At 38.7% G+C, this 21,184-nt stretch overlaps 2 protein-coding genes across 2 annotated transcripts in view; both read right to left on the reverse strand.

Moving 5' to 3' along the window:
- The window catches only part of LOC122555957 (carboxypeptidase N subunit 2), a 28,105-nt gene extending 25,928 nt beyond the window's left edge, over positions 1–2,177 (reverse strand). The window contains exon 1 of the mRNA XM_043702263.1: positions 2,066–2,177. Within this exon, the coding sequence (XP_043558198.1) occupies positions 2,066–2,145 (80 nt within the window). The 5' untranslated portion in view covers positions 2,146–2,177. The remainder of the gene's footprint in view (positions 1–2,065) is intronic.
- An 11,931-nt stretch (positions 2,178–14,108) lies between these two features.
- LOC122555959 (leucine-rich repeat-containing protein 15-like) lies at positions 14,109–20,896 on the reverse strand. Its single transcript, XM_043702268.1, has 3 exons — positions 20,785–20,896; positions 17,046–17,151; positions 14,109–16,961 (listed from the first exon to the last, which is right to left on the reverse strand). The coding sequence occupies exon 3, from the start codon at positions 16,954–16,956 to the stop codon at positions 15,016–15,018; it is 1,941 nt and encodes a 646-aa protein (XP_043558203.1). The 5' UTR covers positions 16,957–16,961; positions 17,046–17,151; positions 20,785–20,896; the 3' UTR covers positions 14,109–15,015.
- Between the last annotated feature and the right edge of the window lie 288 nt (positions 20,897–21,184).

Genomic DNA, 21,184 nt, shown 5'->3' on the forward strand with positions numbered 1-21,184 from the left:
TATGGATCCTTGACAACATCAGCAAGAACTTTGTGCAAGTACAGGGAGATTGGTGAAGTCATCACAAAGAGCAATGTTGTAGAAACAGAAGTTCGATGGAGTGATATATCAGAGGATGAATGGATATAATCTGCAGAGATAAGACATAGATGTGGTGGGTATGTAAGGTAAAGGGTTAACTCTGGCACTAACTAGTTAGCATGTACAGTACATCGGAAGCCATTATTAATGATGTCATGGGCATATGAGAACATAGGATCTCTGAGGAATTAGCACCAGCTCAAACTTCATGTTGCGCTAGAGTAGAGGGTATTACCCAGAAGTGTCTTCAGCTGAAAGCCAGGTCTCTTACACAGAGTAGCGCATTATGTAGCTTTGAAGATTTGCAAGCAATAAAATCTGTGTGTAAGGTTTGCAGCTGCATTAAATTTACATAGTTGCAGAAATGGTTTGAATGTGAAGTCTGAGTCAAACCGAATTAAGAATGTTGATAAATCGTGAAGGGCTGGGTAGGAGGTGGTAAATTAGACAGTGTGAGGTACTAGTGGTACATTTGGACATATGTGGCAGTCTCTGTCTTTGACCACAGATGCCAGGTCTCTAAACCTCTATCTGCATCCCATCCAAGTCCAAGGCCCTGGTAGGTCATTCTGGAATTGGCAGGGACGGTGCCTCACTAGAGGATGTCCTATGTAGATGGAAGACACCTCTTCTCCTATCCAGCTCTAACATCAAGAATTCTAGCACTGCTTCAGAGAAAACCCAAGCCTCCTGCCTGCAATGTTCTGCCTTTTCTGATCTATTTCCTGCTTAGACTTTTGAAGTCTTCCTCAACCACGTTCTGCACCATTAGCAATCAGAAGGTTTTTCCCCTTTCAGAGCTGCTGACTGTTTTTTTTTTATTTGTCTAGGGTCAATTTAACTGGTGATGACCTTGTGCTGTACTGCTGTAGTCATGAGAAGCAGGAGCAGGTGTATGCCCTTCAGCACTTTGAGGCATTTGGAAATGCCAGAACGATTCTCATTTAATTACAGGAAATATTGCCAATTGGAGAAAGTTAAACATGTATTGCAGATGACCAAGTCTGCATCACTTCAGACACAGCCAGAGCAACCACTGGGGATGATGGGCAGTGACAGAGGCAAGTGAGAACTGCTAGTGAAGTCCAGACAAAGTTATAGAGACACGAACTGAAAGGAAAAATTTAACAAGCTGGAGATCCTTTGTATAGAAAACAGAAGGCTTCAAAATGCTATCAATCGTGGCCTTTAAGAATATAAAAGACTTTGTCACGATAAGTAAAGAGAATATGTGGGTGAGATGAAAAATGCAAATCAGCAAGCTTATATCTAATAATCATTTCTTTCCACAAAGATACAGATGTGTTTCAGAGAGAAAATCTATATACATAGACATTCCAAGAGTTTCTCATAAATGGCTTCCATCCTAATTCTGTTTTTCAAATGAATGTGAAATACCACAGCTCTTTCTATATTTTTCTCATGTTCTATCCTAAATAATGCAGTAAATACTAACACCTCTTTGGGTGGTATTTATTTAAGTTCACAGATTCCAACACAAATTCAAGATGTAACTAAAACTTGGAGCTAAAAGTTAGAATTTAGTTAATTATTGGATACAGGATGAAGGTTCAGGTGGACTATGGTAACTGAACATTCCAATTATTTGAAATATATCACTGAAATTACACATCCGCTCGAACAAACTTCATTCCAGCAGCATCCAAGTTCATAATCAAGACAGTTTTCTTTGAAGAAATAATCTTATTTATCTGGAAAATGTTGTTAAAAGTGACTGATCACTAAAGGCAGTACTCTGTCAGCTTATTAACACAGTTGAAAAACCTGACTTATTTAGAAATTTTAATTCAGTTGTCAAGGTGTTATATTCTTGGTGATAGCAAACTTTGAAAACAAAACAAGTGGCAATTGATTTATGATTATATTTGAGAAACTTATTTTCTCTAAACCACTAACCCCAATTAACAATTAAGAGACTTAAAACAACCATTAGTACATTTTAATATTCTACAACAAGACTTGCCTTGTTACTGAGTAATGTCCTGACGAAAAAGATTCAAAGACCATTGTTACAAATACCATCCACGGTTTTGAGAAAGACATGGAGTATGTTATCCTTTGCCCAAAAACTCATGGTGAAGTTGTTTACTTCATCTGCAATACATGCTGCCACACCCCTTAGCTAGATAAACTCATCGGCAACTAAAGATATCACAATCTAATCTAAACACCTTCATTTTTTGCTGTTAAAAGTTGTTTTCCTTTCTCTCCCTGCTCTCAAGATGGGATTGGATGGCTTCGCTGCTTGGTTCCATGTATTTCAGCACCTTTACTGATACTTTACACCTCTGTGTCTCAAAAAGAGATGGTCAAAAGGCAGTGATGTGTTGGCATAATGCCAGGGTCCAATTGATCGGGAGACCTAACTGTTGAATACAAATGCCTTGGCTGAGTTAAATAGCCACTGACAGAGTATTGTTTTAGTTTGTAGTTTCTTAATGCCCTGGTTGCTTCCCCTCACTCTGACAGGTATAAACTGTAAAATGCAGCCTGTTGGCTGTTGCTGGTGAATGATTCCAAATGTTTTAACAGCTCTCCTGTAAAGAGCTCATGATCATGATTCATTCTGAGTCTTAGAAATTTGGTGCTGAATTGTTTCAATCCCTCCAGGAATTTTGCATATCTCGCTGCAAAATCATGTTTAAAGATCAGGACGACCCTTTCCCCTACAGAAATGATCAGAACCACACCCCACACAAACCTTTTCCTCTGATGAAACATTTACCCTACTTACTCTGTGCAGTTGAAGGTCCATCCATCCATCCATCCGTCCATCCATCCATCCATCCAATAATATGTCCATCCATCCATAAATCCATCCAATAATACATCCGTCCATCCATCCATCCATCCATCCATCCATCCATCCATCCATCCATCCATCCATCCATCCAATAATACGTCCACATCCATCCATCCAATAATACGTCCATCCATCCATCCAATAATACGTCCATCCATCCATCCATCCATCCATCCATCCATCCATCCATCCAATAATACGTTCATGTTTCCAAGTATTTTTTTTTCTTTTTTTTCCTTTTTTTCTCCTTTTTTAACCCCCACACTACCACCTAAGTGCGGTAGTGCTTTTTTTTTCCCCAGCACCCATGGTGTGTGCATGCAGGTGTGAGACACAGTGAGAGACACAAAGTGCACCAATCTTTATTCAAATTTCACTACCAGGAAGATAGGAAAACACCTGGTTGGCCAGTGACAAGTACTGTCCTTCACATCATGTTTCCAAGTATTAAGTGAAGATTCCTCATGAGGACCAATATCAGCAGTGCTTCTGTTCCAGATATCGCTGGGACTATTGAAGAGCTTCTAGTCTGATTGGCTGTCAGCTTCTAGGGGTGGGATTTCTGCATTGCTCGGGTCGTTTTTTTTGATAGAAAGCTTGATGCTGTCTGGGTAATGCCCGATTCTAACTAAATTCTTCTGTGACTGCCAATAATGCTGAGGTTCCTGTTATTTAAGGTGATTAACTCTCTCAGAACCAATGTGGAGGAGTGCACTAAGCACCGGCCAATATTATGATACCTTCTGGAATTGGGAAGACAACAGTTCTGGATCTTAAAGGACACAGACTACCATGTAGTTCCCCCCATAATAATGGGCAGAATTTTCAGCAATATGTCCAACTGTGAGAAATCTGGGACTAAAAATACCAGAATGTCAATGTCAGGAAAAAAAATGTTCCAATAGAACGCTTAATTCTGAATCTCACTAATAAGCAGCTATCACCTTATTTCTGCACATTTACATTTCATTATGAGCTCATCTCAACCCATTTCTATTCAGCTCACTGTCTCCTCTCCCAAACAACCAAATGGGCTAATTCCCGACATGGATATGGGATTACTGGTCTGGTAGCAGCATCAACCTGCTGTTTGTTTCTCTAAGCCATGAGGGCACAAAGTTCCTCAGTGGTTAGCACCGCTGCCTCACAGTGCCAAGGCCCCAGGTTCAATTCCAGCCTCAGGCGACAGTCCGTATGGAGTTTGCATATTCTCCGTGTTAGCGTGGGTTCCCCCCCAGGTGCTCTAGTTTCCTCCCACAGTCCAAAGATTGCAGGTTAGGTGGATTCGACATGCTAAATTGCCTATAGTGTTCAGGGATGTGCAGGCTAGGTGGATTAGCTATGGGAAATGTTGTGTTACAGGGATGGTGTGTGATGCTCTTCAGAGGGACGGTGTTGATTTGATGGTTCAAATGACCTTCTACTACATTGTAAGGATTCTGTGACATCAGTGTTTCCACCAACACTACCATTTCCCTGCACGATCCATGGATGTTATTCCCTTCCACCTCCCTCCACATGAGTGGACAGCAACAAACCATCAACCTCGCTATCACGTCACCTGATGACGCAAAGTAGTAATACATTTATCAATGCAGGCTCATCTCTCAGTGGCCCTCTTTGTAAGGCATTCAGCCTTTGAAATGAAGCAGGAACTTGAGAGTGATCAAGGATGGAAGCTTCACAGCAGCTTCTAGGTTATGTGGTACAGCCCTCTGAGATGGTGTATAGTTGACAACAGATGACGTGCATATTGACCTGAATGGAGTCCTTTTCCATTGATGGAGTCAGCCACTAAATGATATAGTGCACTCAATGTGATGTGTGAGCAGTCTACCAAACCCTTCAGTTAGCTGGAACCTCCTACATTCAACCTGATCACGGGGAAATGAGATGAAGAGCGTGAATTTGAACAGCCTTGATACATTTGCCAATCTAGGTGAACTCATTCCTGCATTCCTATCCCACCTCCCTATCCCCCAAAGCTTTCTTTTTTGGAGTGTCTGTTGAAATCATCAGTTCTGAGTTTTCACATGTTCTTATCCATTTCTTTCACTTAAGTCTTCCCCAATTTATTTCACAAGCTCTAGATGTTTAGTTACAACACCATAGAAGCCGGGAGGTGGTGACTATTAATGGTGCCCCATTAATATCTGTCTATGCAAAAGGCAAAGTCAGACAGAAGTATTGCAATGCTGTAGGTTCTGAACAATGCAGCTCTGTGCAAAGATTCCAGGCAAGGCAGGGATGCCATGAGCACACTAATTGGCATGAAATAACTGAGCACTGAGAAAGCAGTGAAGCCTTGTGATGCACCCAGCTCCTTTGCATGAGATGGGTACCTCCCTGTATGTAATGTGGCCTGGCAGCAGCATTGCAATGAAAGATGTCAATGTGTACCACTGTGCAATATTGGACAAACTGAGTTCTAAGTGAGTTAGAGATGTGCCACAAAGATGTAGTAAGGCTTGTGTGATACCAACCTCCTTGGATGAAAGCTGCATGTATTCACTGCCCATTTCGCGTCCCCTGAGTCATTGGATGAATGTTTGCCAAGATGGAGCTTCAGAGGAGCTGTCAGATTTTCATGCCAGTAATTGTCAGCATCTAGTTTCTCCCTCTTCCTGGGAAAATAGCAAACTGAATGTAAATGAGGCCAAATTAGAGAATAATGAGATGTTAATACATGCAAGTAGACCTGTCATTGTTCACTAGCAGGATTCTCACTGTACTGGTAAAACCTTGAGTGGAAAGTCAACCTTTCTTTCTTGATATTGCAATTCTAATTTTTCCAATTTCACCAAGTTTTCCCAACTGACTCACCATTGGCCACCAGTGGCTTATCAGGAGTTGCGAGTAAACAAATATTATTAACTTAAAATGTATTACTTGATGTTGTTACAAAAACATAATGAATATGTCATGAAATATTGTAAGATGCCATTCTGTTAAAGGAAACATGATTTAATTTTGATCAAAAATTTTGAGGAGGTGATTGTATGTGTTTGAGGGTCTTCCAGGTGATGTAGTCAACATAGACTCCAGTAAGGCATTTTGACAAGGCCTCACATGGCTGACTGGATAAGACTCTAAGAGAAATGGAAACTGAAATTTCTGGAGAAATTCAGCAGGTATAACAGCAACTGTGGAGAGATAGCAGAGTTAATCGTTCTGGTCCAGTGACCCTTCTGTCCTGAAGAACAGAGTTAGAGATTTTCAGTTCAGATTTCCAGCATCCACACAGCTTTTTGTTAAGAATCTAAGCATCCTTAGGATCCAGGACAATTTGCCAAATTGGATTAAAAATTGACTTGCTGACAGGAAGCAGAAATTAATGCTTGAGGGGTGTTTTTGTGATGGGAAGCCTGTGTCCAATACCATGGGATTTGGTGCTGGATCCTATGCTGTTCTTTTTGTGTAGACTAATGACCTAGACATGAATGGAGGAGGTATGAACAGCAGTTTGGCAGATTACAAGAAAGTTGGTGGCATGATAAATAGCAAGGAGAAAAGTCATAGACCACAGGGTGATATAGATGGGCTAGCTAGATTGACTAAACATTGGCAAAATGGAATTTAATCTTGAGAAGTGTGAGGTGAAGCATTTTGGGAGCACTGACAATGCAAGGGCATGCACTTTGAAGGGTAGGACCCCAGGTAATACAGGGGAACAAGGGGTCTCAACTTTAAGGAAAGAAACTAGAAGTTTAGAGAGGAGTTGAGAAAACATTTTTTTCACCCAAAGGATGTTGCATGTTTGCAGGTGACTACCTAAAAGGGAGGTAGAGGTATTTCAGAAGTATTCAGATAAGGACTTAAAATTCCACTGCATTCAAGGCTATGGGCCAAGTGCTGGAAAGTGGGATTATAATGGGTAGATGCTTGATGACTGATGTGGACACGATGAGCAAAAGAATCTCTTTCTGTATTGTATTTTTATTTTTGTTCTTTTGAAGAATAAGATCCTCTGTAGCTCATTTTGTCCATACTTCTCTGTAATATATCATATTTACTGGACAGTTTTCTGTTAAAACCCATAATTAAGATATTAAACCCTTCCTCAGTCAATTGATTCCATTTGACATTTTAAACATTTGTGTTAAATTTATGAAAACTTAGAATGAGAACACCCAAAGACCGCAGCACAAACATTAACGCCTTGCCTATGCTGTCTCTGCTAGCTGCAGCCCACAGAACTAGCTTGATAATGTTTATCATTAAACTGGTGACCAGACTGTCTCTTATCTGTTTGTGTCACCCCACTTGTAGCTCCTGAAGTCCTTATTGTTTATCTCCAGTTGGATACCATTCTGTAAGGAACCAGAAGCAAAGATCATGTAATCATTAATATACTCACTCAAAGTTTGAGAAGCAAAAGGAAGAAATCAAATGAAAACAAGAAAAAGGATAACTGATGAATTAAGAGTTAAAAGACAAAGCAGAAATATTAAAAAAGGAAAACACCAACAAAAATAGAAAAATTGACAAAACAAAAAACAAGAAACAAAGAAGCTATAGTCAAGAAATGAGTTTTGTATAAGATTGGTCTAACTAGTTTGCTGACAAGTTGACAGGATGAAGTTTTATACCCTAAGGGTCTCATGGGAATTTATATTATAATTCTAATAGATTATTAATAACCCTGTTTTGAAAACTTATTCCTGTGGGTTACAGCTGGCAGAATCAGCACAGTCAAGGGTTGTAATGACAGTGCTGAGGTATTGTGATTAGACTGAGTGCCAGAGGAACCAGTGCTGATGGAAGTGCTTGAGATGGCATATATCACAGCAGGACATAATCAACAACTCGGCACCTTCTTAGAGTGTGGCAAGAATACAGCTTTGTACACTTGGAGTTTGGTTGGTGCAGTGAGGCTGTGTTTGCTTCATATTCACTTGTAGAGTCTGCTGAATGTGCTGCTTGCTTTAGAAAGTCTCGTGACCATTTCCTTGTGTATGGAGCATTAAATGAGATGATGCTCCATAAATAGATAACTTGCCTCATCACTTCCAGCTCAGTTTCCTAATGGCAATGTTTGGTAGTATATATTTGTTTTGAGGTACAGGCTGATGCAGAACCTCAGTTCTCTTTAACCTGATTTTTCATCCAGTGTTGTGCCACCTGAGAAAAACTTGTAAAACAGCAGGTCTGATTATCTATACACCAGAAAAGTGCAGACCACAGTGAAAAATGAATGAGCCTGAAGATGCCTGACATTGAAAAGGCCTCCATTAGTTCAGCAACAGTGTTCATAAATAGGAAAGGCTTAGAGGAATATGGGCAAATGAAGGTAAGTGGGACTAGTCTGGTTTAAGATTATGTTCGGCATGGACTGGTTGGACCCAAGGGTGCATTTCCATTCTGTATGATTCTCTGACAGAAAGGAGGTTGGTTCTATAATTGTTGAAGTTGTTTAACTTTTGCCCCTTTCATTATACAAGGTATAATGGCAACATAAAGATCCAATGGGAATTTCTGCAATGTTCCCAGCAAGCCATAAAAATCTCATGGACCTTGAAATGCAGAGCAGGGCTAAGGTGCTTAAAAGGTTCAAATAGAATTTCATCAGTGCTGATGGGGTCGACAAGCAAGAAATAAATATGGAGGTTGCAGGAGACCCTTTGATTACGTGAGCTTGTGACTCACTCTGCCAAGCATGAGCTGCAGTGCCTTCCATACTCATGCAAATCATAAATGCATAGGGGAATTGGAGGATTGTTGTGAGCACCCTTGAGTAGGCAGAGTAAGTGCTTTATTTCAGTCTACGCAGGTGTTCTATGCATGAGCAACATGAGGCTTTTCAAGAGGCAATTGTACAGATTGAAAGATCTGCTAGACTGCACTCATGTCATACTATGAGCACCTTATCATAATGTAACTGACCTCCTCAATAGAAAAGGATCCCATTCCAACATCATGGAGATCTGTGCCAAGGACCCTCGCAACTGCCTTGATGTCTATGCCCTTACAAACTCTCATGCTCCTGCTTCATTTCAAAGGTTGGACTCCTTATAAGGATGAAACAAGGTCTACTTTCTGCAACCATGACTGATGAATTTGTTGCACAACTTCCTGACTGAGTATAGATGCAATGCGGCCATCCTTCAACCGGGACTATCATGAAGTAGATAATGGAGCCACGAAAAGTGAGGCTGTGATGATTGGCATGTTCAGGAGGACCTTGTGGTTCACTGTGGACAGAATGTTCCATATAAATGAGCATGCTGTGCTCTACACAATTAAACTAGGCAAGGAGAGGCTGTGATGGAGGCTGAAGAGACGGGAGAGCAGCAGCAGTCTTCCTTGGAGGAAGATGAGAAATTGAGCAGGGAGATCATCACCTTCAGTGTCACAGAGTGTGACAGCTTCAGGCAGAGACAAGTTAACTGGCACCTGCTTCCAAAAGATGATGTTAACTATAAATAAAGGCTTTATTAATGTATATCAGTTGAGAAGTCAAAGAAAAACACCTTTTACATTTGAAAGCATTGGTTTTATTTTTCTAGCTGTGCATGAACAATATTCACAAGAGATTATATTACTGTTACAATGTGGAATGTTATACATTGCAGAACAATCATATCAGATAATCAAGCTTTTGGTGCACGTAGCAAGTTGCTGCAGCAGCTACTGGAAGTATTTTTTAAAACCGTATACTTGAAGTAGCATTTACAAATAACAACAATACAGATTGACTAGAATTGTAAATTACACATACAACCAGTTGGAGTTTGTTCCATTGCTACCTGTGAGGAATCCACCAATTATGAAGTCTTTAGAAGTTGACAGCATTTAACAAACCAGAAAATTTGTAATTTTTAACCAATACAACTATTCTAAAAATATTTGAAACATGGCTAGTGATGTGAAAGAGCAGCCAATGGGTTTAATTTTGAATTACTTAAACAAAAAGCTTGCACACAATGTAGGCAGGAGACAGGCAAATGTCAATACACCTGGAACAGAAGCATGCCTCCCAAGTAAATGACTCCTTAGAGGCTTTTTGGTTTTTTACCATTTTATGTCTGCTTTTTAAATTGCAACTCTGTTGCTGATGTGATCAGGTCCTTAACCTCTGCTACTCCCATTTCAGTTAAGAATTGACTACTTTGATACGTTGAAAAGCAATAAAATCGAACAGATATCGTAAAAATTGACAACAGAATTTTAAATACATTTTGACAGTGTTTTAATTACAGACTGTCACTTAATACATGTCCTCTGTGCAGATATGGAGAATGACAATGTTGACAAAAATCCATTGGATCATTTCAAAGGCATTCCCTTTCCTGCCTCAGAGAGTTTTGCCAAAGCATGAAGTTGTGACAAAAAGTCAACTGCATTTTACTGATACATCACCAGTTCAGTGCTATTTCTGTCCTGATTAGGAAATTATTATAGCAATGTCATACTCCTATAATATAAATGTAAGCGATGACTGGAATTTTCCAGTTAGCACACATTCTGAGGAAAGAATAGCACCTATTCAAAGAAACAAAAAAGCACTATTTCAAGAATCATATTGATCTCAAAACATTAACCATATTTTTCTTTCCACTGTTGCTAGAACTGTTGAACTTTTTTTCAACATTTTGTCTCCATTTCAGACCTCCAGCATCCACATTATTTCATTTTTACATTACTATCAAAGAGAAGATTACACATTTTATTCAAAAGTTTCATTTAGGGTGACATTTAGTTCAATTGGTTTCAAATTAAACACTTACTTCAGATTACAAAAATTATCCTTTCTAAAATAAACTGGTTGACACAATATAATGACCTGACTGGTTTCAGTGGTGTGGACCTTTTTTTAATTAAATGTACTTCAGAATCAGCAGATGGAAAGCTTTTGCACAGCTTATAGATCTTGAGTTAATCCCAAGAGGTTGTCATGGACTTGTAGCAGCCAGCATTTCACAAAGTCCAGCCTTTGGAGCAGGAAGCACTTGGTCAAGTCATAAAACACTTTTGTTGTATGCTGCCACCAGAGGAAGCACTGGATGCTAAACAGTGGACACATTACTTTTAGAGAAATAACATTTGGCTGAATTGAAGTTACATTGTGTTCAGACAATATTCTTGATGTGTAATTGCTCAATGTTATAGAGGATGAAAGCTACATGATTTAAGTCAGTTGAATAAATCCAGTACAAGTTAATATTATTTGTTGATTTCCAAATGTTGTTGAGCATAGTTAATGCAATATTATACAAAGAGATTATTTGGTCAGTATCATTTTTCTGAGTCTGAGTGCTCTCTTTGTGCAAATTGGCCACTGTATTCTTTACAGTACAACAGTGACAGCATTTCAAAAGAATTTTATTACACTGAGCTTTTGGGTCAATCAAAAGACAGCATAATTTTGAGATAAGGGGCAGTAAATTTGGGGCAAAAGGTTTTTCACTCAGCAAATGGTGGGAATGCAGTGACTGGGAAGGCAGTGGAACATATAACATAGAACATTATAGTACAGGTCCCTTTGGCCCTCGATGCTTTTATCCTACTCTAAGATCAAACTAACCTCCATGTCCTTCATTGTACTATCTTCCATGTGCCTATCCAAGAGTCGCTTAAATGTCCCTAATGTGTCTGACTCTATTACCACCACTGGCAGTACATTCCACGCACCCACCACTCTTGTGTAAAGGACCTACCTCTGACATCTCCCATAAACCTTCCTCCAATCCCCGTAAAATTATGCCTCTTCAGGATAGCCATTTCTGCCCTGGGAAAAATCTCTGGCTATCCACTCTATCTATGCCTCTCATCATCTTGTACATCTCTATCAAGTCACCTCTTATCCTTCTTCACTCCAATGGGAAAAGCTCTAGCTCCCTCAACCTTTTTTCATAAACCATGCCCTCCAGTCCAGGCAGAATCCTGGTAAATCTCCTCTGCACCCTCTCTAAAGCTTCAGCATCCTTCCTATAATGAGGCAACCAGAACTGAACACAGTATTCCAAGTGTGGTCTAACCAGAGCTTTTATAGGGTTGCAGCATAACCTCACAGCTCTTAAACTCAAACGCCCTGCTAATGAAAGCCAACACACCATACGCTTTTTTAACAACCCTATCAACTTGGGTGGCAACTTTGAGGAATCTATGGACATAGGCCCTAAGATCCCTCTGTTCTTCCACACTGCCAAGAATCCTGCCTTTAACCTTGTAATCTGCATTCAAATTCGATCTTCCAAAATGAATCACTTCCCACTTTTTCAGGTTGAACTCCATCTGCCACTTCTCAGCCCATCTCTGTATCCTGTCAATGCCCCGTTGCAACTTACAACAGCCCTCCAACTCCATCAACCTTCGTGTCATCAGCAAACTTACTAATCCACCCTTCTACTTGCTCATCCAGATCATTTATAAAAATCACAAAGAGCAGAGGTCCCTAAACACCACAGGTCACTGAGCTCCAGGCTGAATACTTTCCATCTACTACCACCTTCTGTCTTCTAATTCTGTATCCAGACAGTCAGATTTCCCTGTATCCCATGCCTTCTTACTCCCTAAATGAGCCTACCATGGGGAACCTTATTAAACAGCTTACTAAAATTGATATACAACACATCCACTGCTCTACCTTCATCAGTGCATTTTGTCACATCCTCAATGAATTCAGTAAGGCTTGTGAGGCATGACCTGCCCCTCATAAAGCCATGTTGACTATCCCTATTCAAGCAATGCTCTTCCAAATAATCATAAATCCTGTCTCTCAGAATCCTCTCCAATATTTTGCCCAACACCGACGTAAGGCTGACTGGTCTATAATTCCCAGGATTATCCCTATTCTCTTTCTTGAACAAGGAAACAACATTTGCCACCCTCCAATCATCTGGTACTACTGTAATGGACAGTGAGGACACAAAGATCATCGCCAAGGGTGCAGCAATCTCTGCCCTCACTTCCTGTAGTAACCTTGGGTATATCCTGTCTGGCCCAGAGAACTTATCTATCCTCATGTTTTTAAAAATTTCTAGCACATCCTTCTTCTTAACATCAACTTGTTTGAGCATTATAGCCTGTTCATGCTGTCCTCACAAACGACAAAGTCTCTCTCACTAGTGGATACTGAAGCAATGTATTCATTAAGGACCTCCCCTACCTCCTCCGACTCCAGGCACAACTTCACTCCACTATCCCTGATCAGCCCTACCTTCACTCTGGCCATCCTCTTGCTCTTTACAAAGTGTTGAATGCCTTGCGTTTTCTTTAATCATACCTGCCAAGGCTTTTTCATGCCCCCTTCTTGCTCTCCTAAGTCCATTATTCAGTTCCTTCTGGCTACCGTGTTACCCTCTGGATCCCTCTGTGATCCTGACTTCCTTAAGTAAGCTTCCTTCTTCCTCTTAATTAGATGTTCCACATCTCTTGTCATCCAAGGTTCCTTCATCCTACTCTCCCTTCCTTGCCTCAGTGGGACAAACCTATCCAGCACTCACAGCAAGTCGTCCCTAAACAACCTCCACATTTCTGTCATGCATTTCCCTGAGAACATCTGTTCCCAAGTTATGCTCCACACCTCCTGCCTGATGGCTCTGTAATTGCACATCCCCCAATTAAATACTTTCCCATACCATCTACTATAGTCATGGAGAGGGATAGGAGCAAAGTTGAAGAAATCCTGATCACTATCAACAAAATGCTCTCCCACTGAATGATTTGACACCTGACCTGGTTCATAGCCAAGCACCAAATCCAAGATGGCCTCCCCTCTCGTCAGCCTATCTACATATTGAGTCAGGAATCCTTCCTGGTCACATTTGACAAAATCTGCTCAGTCCAAACTATTTGCATTAAGGAGATTCCAATCAATATTAGGGATTCTAATTCTGAAAGTTGAAGTCACCCATGATAACAGCCCTTTCCAAAATCTGCCAGAAACCTTACAACCTTTAAAAAAAATATATTTGGATGAGCACTTCAAATATCATAACATTCAGGGATATGGGACAAATGCAGGAAATTGTGGTTAGCACACATTTAGTGATAGTCATGTCAGCGCAGACTCAATGGGCCAAAGGACCTTTTCTATGCTGTATGAATCTATGAGATATCCTGTAACCATGAAATGACAAGGCTTTCTCTCTTTCTGTACTTGTTGACTGATAGCAGCATACAAATTTTCACCCTTTGTAATAGGACAGCACCATAAGAAATATTACAAATCCTAACTATATTAATTGACCACCAATAGTTGAAGTGCCTTTTTAAATTTTCTCCTTATCTAAATCTGTAACTGGTCTCTGAGAAAAGAACAATGAGTTTGGATCCAGTGATAGGATCTGCAGTTGATTAGGTAAATTGGAAAAGTTGGTGAGGGTTGGTGACAAACGGTTGAGAGGATATTAGATAGGGATATTCAAAATCCAGGGGTCTCAACAGAAGAAGTAAAAAAATACTGTTTTTCACTGGCAGAAAGGCTAAGAACTAAACTGCACAATTTCAAAGTCATAAAATATCTGTGACATGACAGCAAGCTGCTTAATGCACTCGTTACAGATTCACTTGCGGTTTTCAAAGTGAATATGATAAATACTGAACGGAAAATACTTTTCAGGCCATGACAAAATGCAGGAAATGTTACTAGCTGCAGTTCTCTTGAAGAGATCCTGAACAACGCAACTGGATAAATGGCCTCCTTCCATTTTGCAACCATTCTATGATCGCTCTGAGGCATCCTTCCTGTCTAGCTTTATCGTTCTTCCCTACCAATAGAAAATGCTTCCCAATTTCTCAGAATAGGTCATTCTAAAATCAATGTCACAAAACATTTCAGGACATTGCAAGTGGGCAAAAAAATGCTTGTCGAATGAATGGCTGTAGAAGAATATTTGGAAATACCAATAACAAAAGCAATAATTACCTCATATCTGCTCATTTAAATTACTTACACTTACAATGACAAATGTAACAACTGCAGACACCTACATTTTTATGTTAACAACATTTAGAAAGTCAATTTCCAACATCTAAAACATGAAATTGTATTGCTTTTCAAATTATGTAGTAATAGTTCTGTTAAGAAAGGGCTTTTGTGTGTCCATCATCTGCCATACATGAGTGAAGGCCTATTGTACAAATTCTTCATCCAAACCTGTCATAAGTTATGCCTCATTCACACCTAAGTAATTCTGTCCTGTGGCATTTGGGAAACTTTCTGAAAGCCTCAAAAGAACAACAGGTACAGTGAATGTGCTAATCTGATAAAACAGCATTTTTCTAACAGCAAACACAACATATAAAGTTATAAGTATAAAGCATAATTGTATAGCACCCAGAACAATATACAAAAGCAAAATTATTTTACAAGGGATTCTTGCAGATCCCAGATTCTTGATCTTCTTCATTTTCTCAATATGGAATATTGTTATTTTTGTTGAGTTGCTGTTAATTACCACAGCTGAAGAAAGATCATGTGCTGCGGTAAAGCTCATTGTCTTTATAGAGCTATCTTCCCTGGTGGGTTTGGTAGAATCTGTAGCTTTCTGAATGGATGCCAATGTCACAGCTCCTGTTTGCAATGATTTTGATTGTACAGTGCGCATAGAACTATGCTGTTTTGTTGAGGTCATGCTTGTTTGAAGGTAAACATCCAGTTTTGATGTAACATTTGTCAGTGAAAAATTGCAGCTCAACTGGCTTTCACTCAATGTTAGAATAAGCTGATTATAGAAATCCACCGGAGTTTTACATCTTAATTCATTGAGCTTAGCAACCTTATTTTTGTTTTCCAAAATCCAATTTTTCAAATAAAAAATCCAACAGTCACAGTTCCAAATATTATCGTACAAGCGAACTTTCTCTATATTTGGTAAGAAATCAAACAGTCCTTGTGGGATATTTTGCAACCTGTTATTATCTAACAGAATGGTGGTCAGCTGATTCAGGTTGTTAAAAATGTTTCCAGAAAGACAGTACAGTTTGTTAGAAGAGAGTGAGAGGCATTTCAGTTTCTGAAAGTTACTAAATACATTGTCACTTAAAAAAGTAAGCTGGTTGTTATGGAGGTAAAGCTCTTGAAGGTCATTAATGCCATTAAATGTATGCATTGAAAGGTTGGCAAGTTTGTTTTGGTTCAAGGACAATAATTTTAAGTTAGTCAAATTGCAAAATATATTATCTGGAAGAGTGATGAGCTGATTATCATGTAAATACAATTTCTCCAATTTCTTCATCTTACCAAATATGCTGTCTGGAAGTTGCACCAATTTATTAGAATACATTGATAATAGACGAAGATTGAGCAAGTTATGAAAAATTGTTGGTTGCACTTCAACTATTCTATTTTTGGCGATAATTAATTTGTTCAGATTCTGCAATTGAGAAAAGGTATCACTAGAAAGATTTCCAATATAATTAAACTGAAGTAAAAGTTCAGTGAGATTTAATAGTTTATCAAAGAGACCTGAAGGAATGTAATTAAGTTGATTTTCATATAGTCTGAGAATTTGAAGATTTCTTAGTTTGTCAAATATGTTTGCTGGAAGAACACTAATTTGGTTCCCCCCTAAATGCAATTTAGTAAGACACCCAAGATTGTCAAAAATGCCATTGGGAAGAGCTTCTAATTTATTTCGATATAAATAAAGTTCTTCTAGGTTTTTAAGATAATCAAATAGATCCGGATCTACTTTGGCCAGATTACTCTTAATTAAATAAAGTTGTTTAAGATTAACCAATGTGTCCAGAACTCCAAGAGGCAATACCTCCAGTAAACTGTTTGCCACCATTAGTGATTTAAGATTGTGTAGGTGTTTGAAAGCTCCTTCCGAAACTTCTGTCAGGAGGCTGCCATTCAACACAAGTTGCTTCAAAGCTTTTTGCCCTGTAAAACTGTTGTCTTCTAGCTTGGCAATCTGTGTGTTTACCAAGAACAGTGACGATACATTTGCTGGTAAAGGCCCAGGTACTTTTGTGAGTATCTTTCCTCTTTGTTTTCCACAGGTAGCTTTAATCGTGGAGCAATCACATTCTTCAGGACAGCCAAAGTATTGATTGATCACTTGCAAACTTATGAAGAGATATAATAACAGTACTGTAGCCATTTCACCTGCAAATTGAATGGATGTCAATATTCCAGTAAGAATGCCTCAGTAAAATTGAGGAGATTTTAGTACCTTTTTTTAGTTGTTACCTGGATATGATAATATAAAATGAGATTGGGAGATGCAGACAAGCACCAGTCAGAAATGTAGTGAATTTCTGGAGTATTCTGGGATAGTTTCCTACAGCGAGATGTCCTGAATGCAAGAAGGGGACAAGAAATGTTTAATAATGAGTATTGAGCTAGATTTAATTAGTAACCTAATTGTACACAAACATTTATCAAATAGTGATATGCCCGAAAGTATAAAGCACGAATCAGCTGCTTGTGTCTTTGATTCAGGTAAGGCAACTTTAACAAGATGAGACAGAGACTGCCCACAGTAAACTGAGAAAATCTGCTGATGGGCAAAACAACTGAATGACAATGGAGGACGTTTAAAGAAACACTTAGCATAAAACAAAATCAGTTTGTACCCTGTGAGGGAGAAACAGCCATGGACAACTAAGAGATAAGGAATAGAAACGCAAAACCAGGCACAGAGTCTGCTGAATGGGAAAATACAAAGACTAACAAAGGGCCACAAAGCAGCTTATAAGAGCTACTAAAAGGGATGATGAGAGGAAACTTGCCAGCCAGATCTAAATTGATAAGAAAAAAATGTATAGTTACATAAATGGAAAGCATGTGGTCAAGAGCAACATTAGACCATTAAAGTGTGATATTGATAATGACAATGGGAAAATGACAGATATTATAAAATAATTACTTTGCCTCAGTATTCACGGTAGAAAAGAAGGATAGCTTGCTGGAAGTCCCAAGGAAATTAATAGTGGATCAGACACAGGGACCGGATAGAATTACCATAAGTAAAACATTTTTAATAAAGACACTTATGGAATTAAAGAGTGGCAATTCCCCAAGATCTCATACTTTCCATCTAAGGATGTTAAAGAATATAAGTTGAACACATTGTAGATTCCCTAACCATAATCTGTCAAAGTTCCCTAGATACAGCAGCTGTCCCTCTAAATTAGAAAATTGCACATCACTCCACCTTTTAAAAAAGGTGAAAGAAGAAAACCAGGGAATTACACATCATTAGTCTAACATCTCTAGTGGGGAATTGATTGTGGCCCTTATTCAAGGATGGGGTAACTGAACACCTTAAAAATATTCAATCATGGAGAGCCAACATAGATTCAGGACAGGTCATGCCTACAAACCTCACTGAATTTTTTGAAGAGATGACTGAGGTGGTGAACAGGGAATGTCTATGGATGTTGTTTATATGGACCTCCAAAGACATTTGATAAAATCCCACATAAGAGACTGTTAACTAAGAGTCCACAGACCTGAGGGCAAATTACTGACATGGCTGGGGAATTGGTTGAGTGGCAGGCAGCAAAATGTAGGGATAATGGATAGGTACTGAAGTTGGCAGGATGTGGCCAGTGGTTTCCCACAATGATCTGTATTAGGTCTGCAATTATTCACGTTAATTATTCATGACTTGGATAATAGCATGGAAAGTCAGATATTCAAATTTCCTAATGACACAAAGCTTGGTGGCATTATAGACAGTGAAGATGATAGTATAGTACAAAAAGATATTGGTAGAATAGGTGAATGGGCAAAACTGTGGCAGATGGAGTTCAATATAAGCAAGTGTGAGGTTATCCATTTTAGATCAAGAAAGAATAGATCAAAGTATGTTCTAGATTGCATGAAGTTAAATACAGAGGATGCCCAAAGAGACTCGAGGGTTAAGGTGCACAAATATTTAAAATGTCACAAACTGGTGTAAAAAATAATCAAGAAAGCTAATGATATGCTGGCCTTTACATCTAGAGAAGTGTAAGGATGCAGACGTTGTGCTGCAGTTACTTGGAGTACTGTAAGCAGATCTTGGCACCACTCCTTAGGAAGGAAATATTAGCTTTGTAGGGAGTACAATGTAGACTTACAAGAATGATACCTGGATCTCAAGAGTCAAGTTACGAGGAGACTTTATACAAATTGAGCCCCTTTTCTCTTGAATTTGGAAGGTTAAGGGGTGATCTGATCAAAATCTTCAAGACATTAACTGGAAAAGGCAGAGTAGATAAAGAGAAACTATTTCCATTGTTTGGGGTTTCTAGGACTAGGGGTCATTGTCTGAGAATAAGAGTCGGACCATCAGAAGAGATGTTAGGAAGCACGTTTACACACAAAAAGTGATTGGAAAATCTTTAATGGCAATGGATGCAATGATAGTTGTTAATTTTAAATATTAATACCTGCATTCCTGTTCCGTAAAGGTATTAAGGGACATAGACCAAAGGCAGCTATGTGGAGTTAGGCTACAGATCAGCCATGATCTTGTTGTGTGATGGAATGGGCTTGCAATGCTAAACTTCCTACTTTTATTCCTACAAGAAAATAAACTTACTGCTCCAATGCAGATTTGTAAGGACAAGTTAAACGCTGAGTTTGAACATTCACAGAAAAGGAATTGAAGAGGCTGAAGGTACCTCATGGGAGAAAATTTAAAATTTAGTCAATATAAATATGGATCCACAAAACTGCAATTGCTACAAAATAATGCGTTTCACAAATTTGAAAAAAGTTTTTTTATTTTCATAAAAGTTTTTACTTTCACTATATATAATTGTTATTTGCTGGAAATCATAATCTGAGTGGAGAGAATAGATGAAAATAGATGAAAATAGAGGAAGTTCAGTTGGTGGAAGGTGTTCTCCTTAAGATATTCCTCTTTAACTTGTTCAGGGATAGTCGAATGCAGCTTTGCAACAGGTGGGACTTGAACCTGTCTCGCTTGTGTCAGGGTACATACACTACTACTACAAACCTGGAAAGGTGAAGTTTGATTAACCTCATGATTCTCAAGTGACAGCATCAATTGTGACTTTTTTTTGGTTATGGAGTAGGTCTGCTATTATTGTTCCCAGTTTTTTAAACCCTTAGAAACTGAATATAGGTTACATCTTCAATTTTTTTTCCCTGATGCTCCTCTGTAAGAACAAAGGATTATTTCAAACATGCCTAACCCTCGCTCCAGTGAATTGTATATATTTTTCTTTTTAGAAGTCACCTAATTTTGTTTTTGATATTATGGCCATTTTCAAAACTTTAACAGAAATTGGCAGTTTTGCCACAATAGCTCAGTTGGACAAATGTTGCATCTACATTTGAATTGAGCTCTGCAGGGTGGAAAAGGCAAATAGTTACAGTGTCATATTTGTATTGACATCTCATTCCAGCCAAAATGATTAAAGGGTCATGATAACTTTAATGCCTCTATGTTTGGGAACAAGTGGTAGTGGAGATGTGAGGGAAAGCGACTGCTGTGTGACTTCCAAACCAATCGACTAAAATTTCTAGTATTGCAGTTTGGGAGCACTCCAAATTATTAGAGTTCACAGACGATACTAGATCAAATTCTATTTTAAACATGTTTCAAATAGCTTTCTCTCCACCTGCATAACAGCATTGACAGCTCCTGAGACGTTGGGCTCTTTATTATAACCAGTTGTGCCAGAATCATTAAGGTAACTTTTTATTTTCACTAGGAATAACAGTTTGCTCAGTGTTTTCAATTTGCTTTTAATTCAGATTGTCATCACTTATAATTTATATATTTCCTGAAGAATTTTGTTTCCTGTCTCAATGTACTAAACTTTTATTCTATCTGGCATGTTTTATTGCAGCCATGTCATTTTTAGAAGTTATTTGAATATTACTCTCCCCTAAACTGTTCGTTTGGACAGAAGCTGTACTTTCCAGAAATTTTATATTACATTACAAAAGTAAAATTTGAATGCCTTACCTCCACTTGAAAGTAGGTTCAGTTCACAGAAGAGTGAATCTATTTTAATAAATGACAGTTCTTAAACAAGCAATATAAGGCAATCCAAGTCAATGACTTTGTAAGTTTCAAACGGATGTATGGTTTTAACACTCATATAGTCATAGAAACATGATAAAGAAATAGACAGGAAATCTTGCAAACAAGGAATTCGCTATGCACAACATAAGAGATAAACAGTTGTTTAGCCCAAGCTATTATTACAAATACATAGCAGGGTGGTGGGGGAGGAATTTATGAAGTTACAGAGAGGGTAATGTGACATGCAAGGTGACTGAATTAGCTATGAGCTGATATTTTGGTTTTCTTAACAATAAATTGAGGTTCAGAGATTAGTGTTTGTGAAGAGTTGGGCCTCCTG

Source organism: Chiloscyllium plagiosum, chromosome 13 (genome assembly GCF_004010195.1).
Source record: "Chiloscyllium plagiosum isolate BGI_BamShark_2017 chromosome 13, ASM401019v2, whole genome shotgun sequence".
NCBI lineage: Eukaryota > Metazoa > Chordata > Chondrichthyes > Orectolobiformes > Hemiscylliidae > Chiloscyllium > Chiloscyllium plagiosum.

What these genes read in the sequence shown, in the direction of transcription:
- LOC122555959 (XM_043702268.1), bottom strand. Translation starts at nt 16,956, where the DNA reads ATGGCTACAGTACTGTTATTATATCTCTTCATAAGTTTGCAAGTGATC.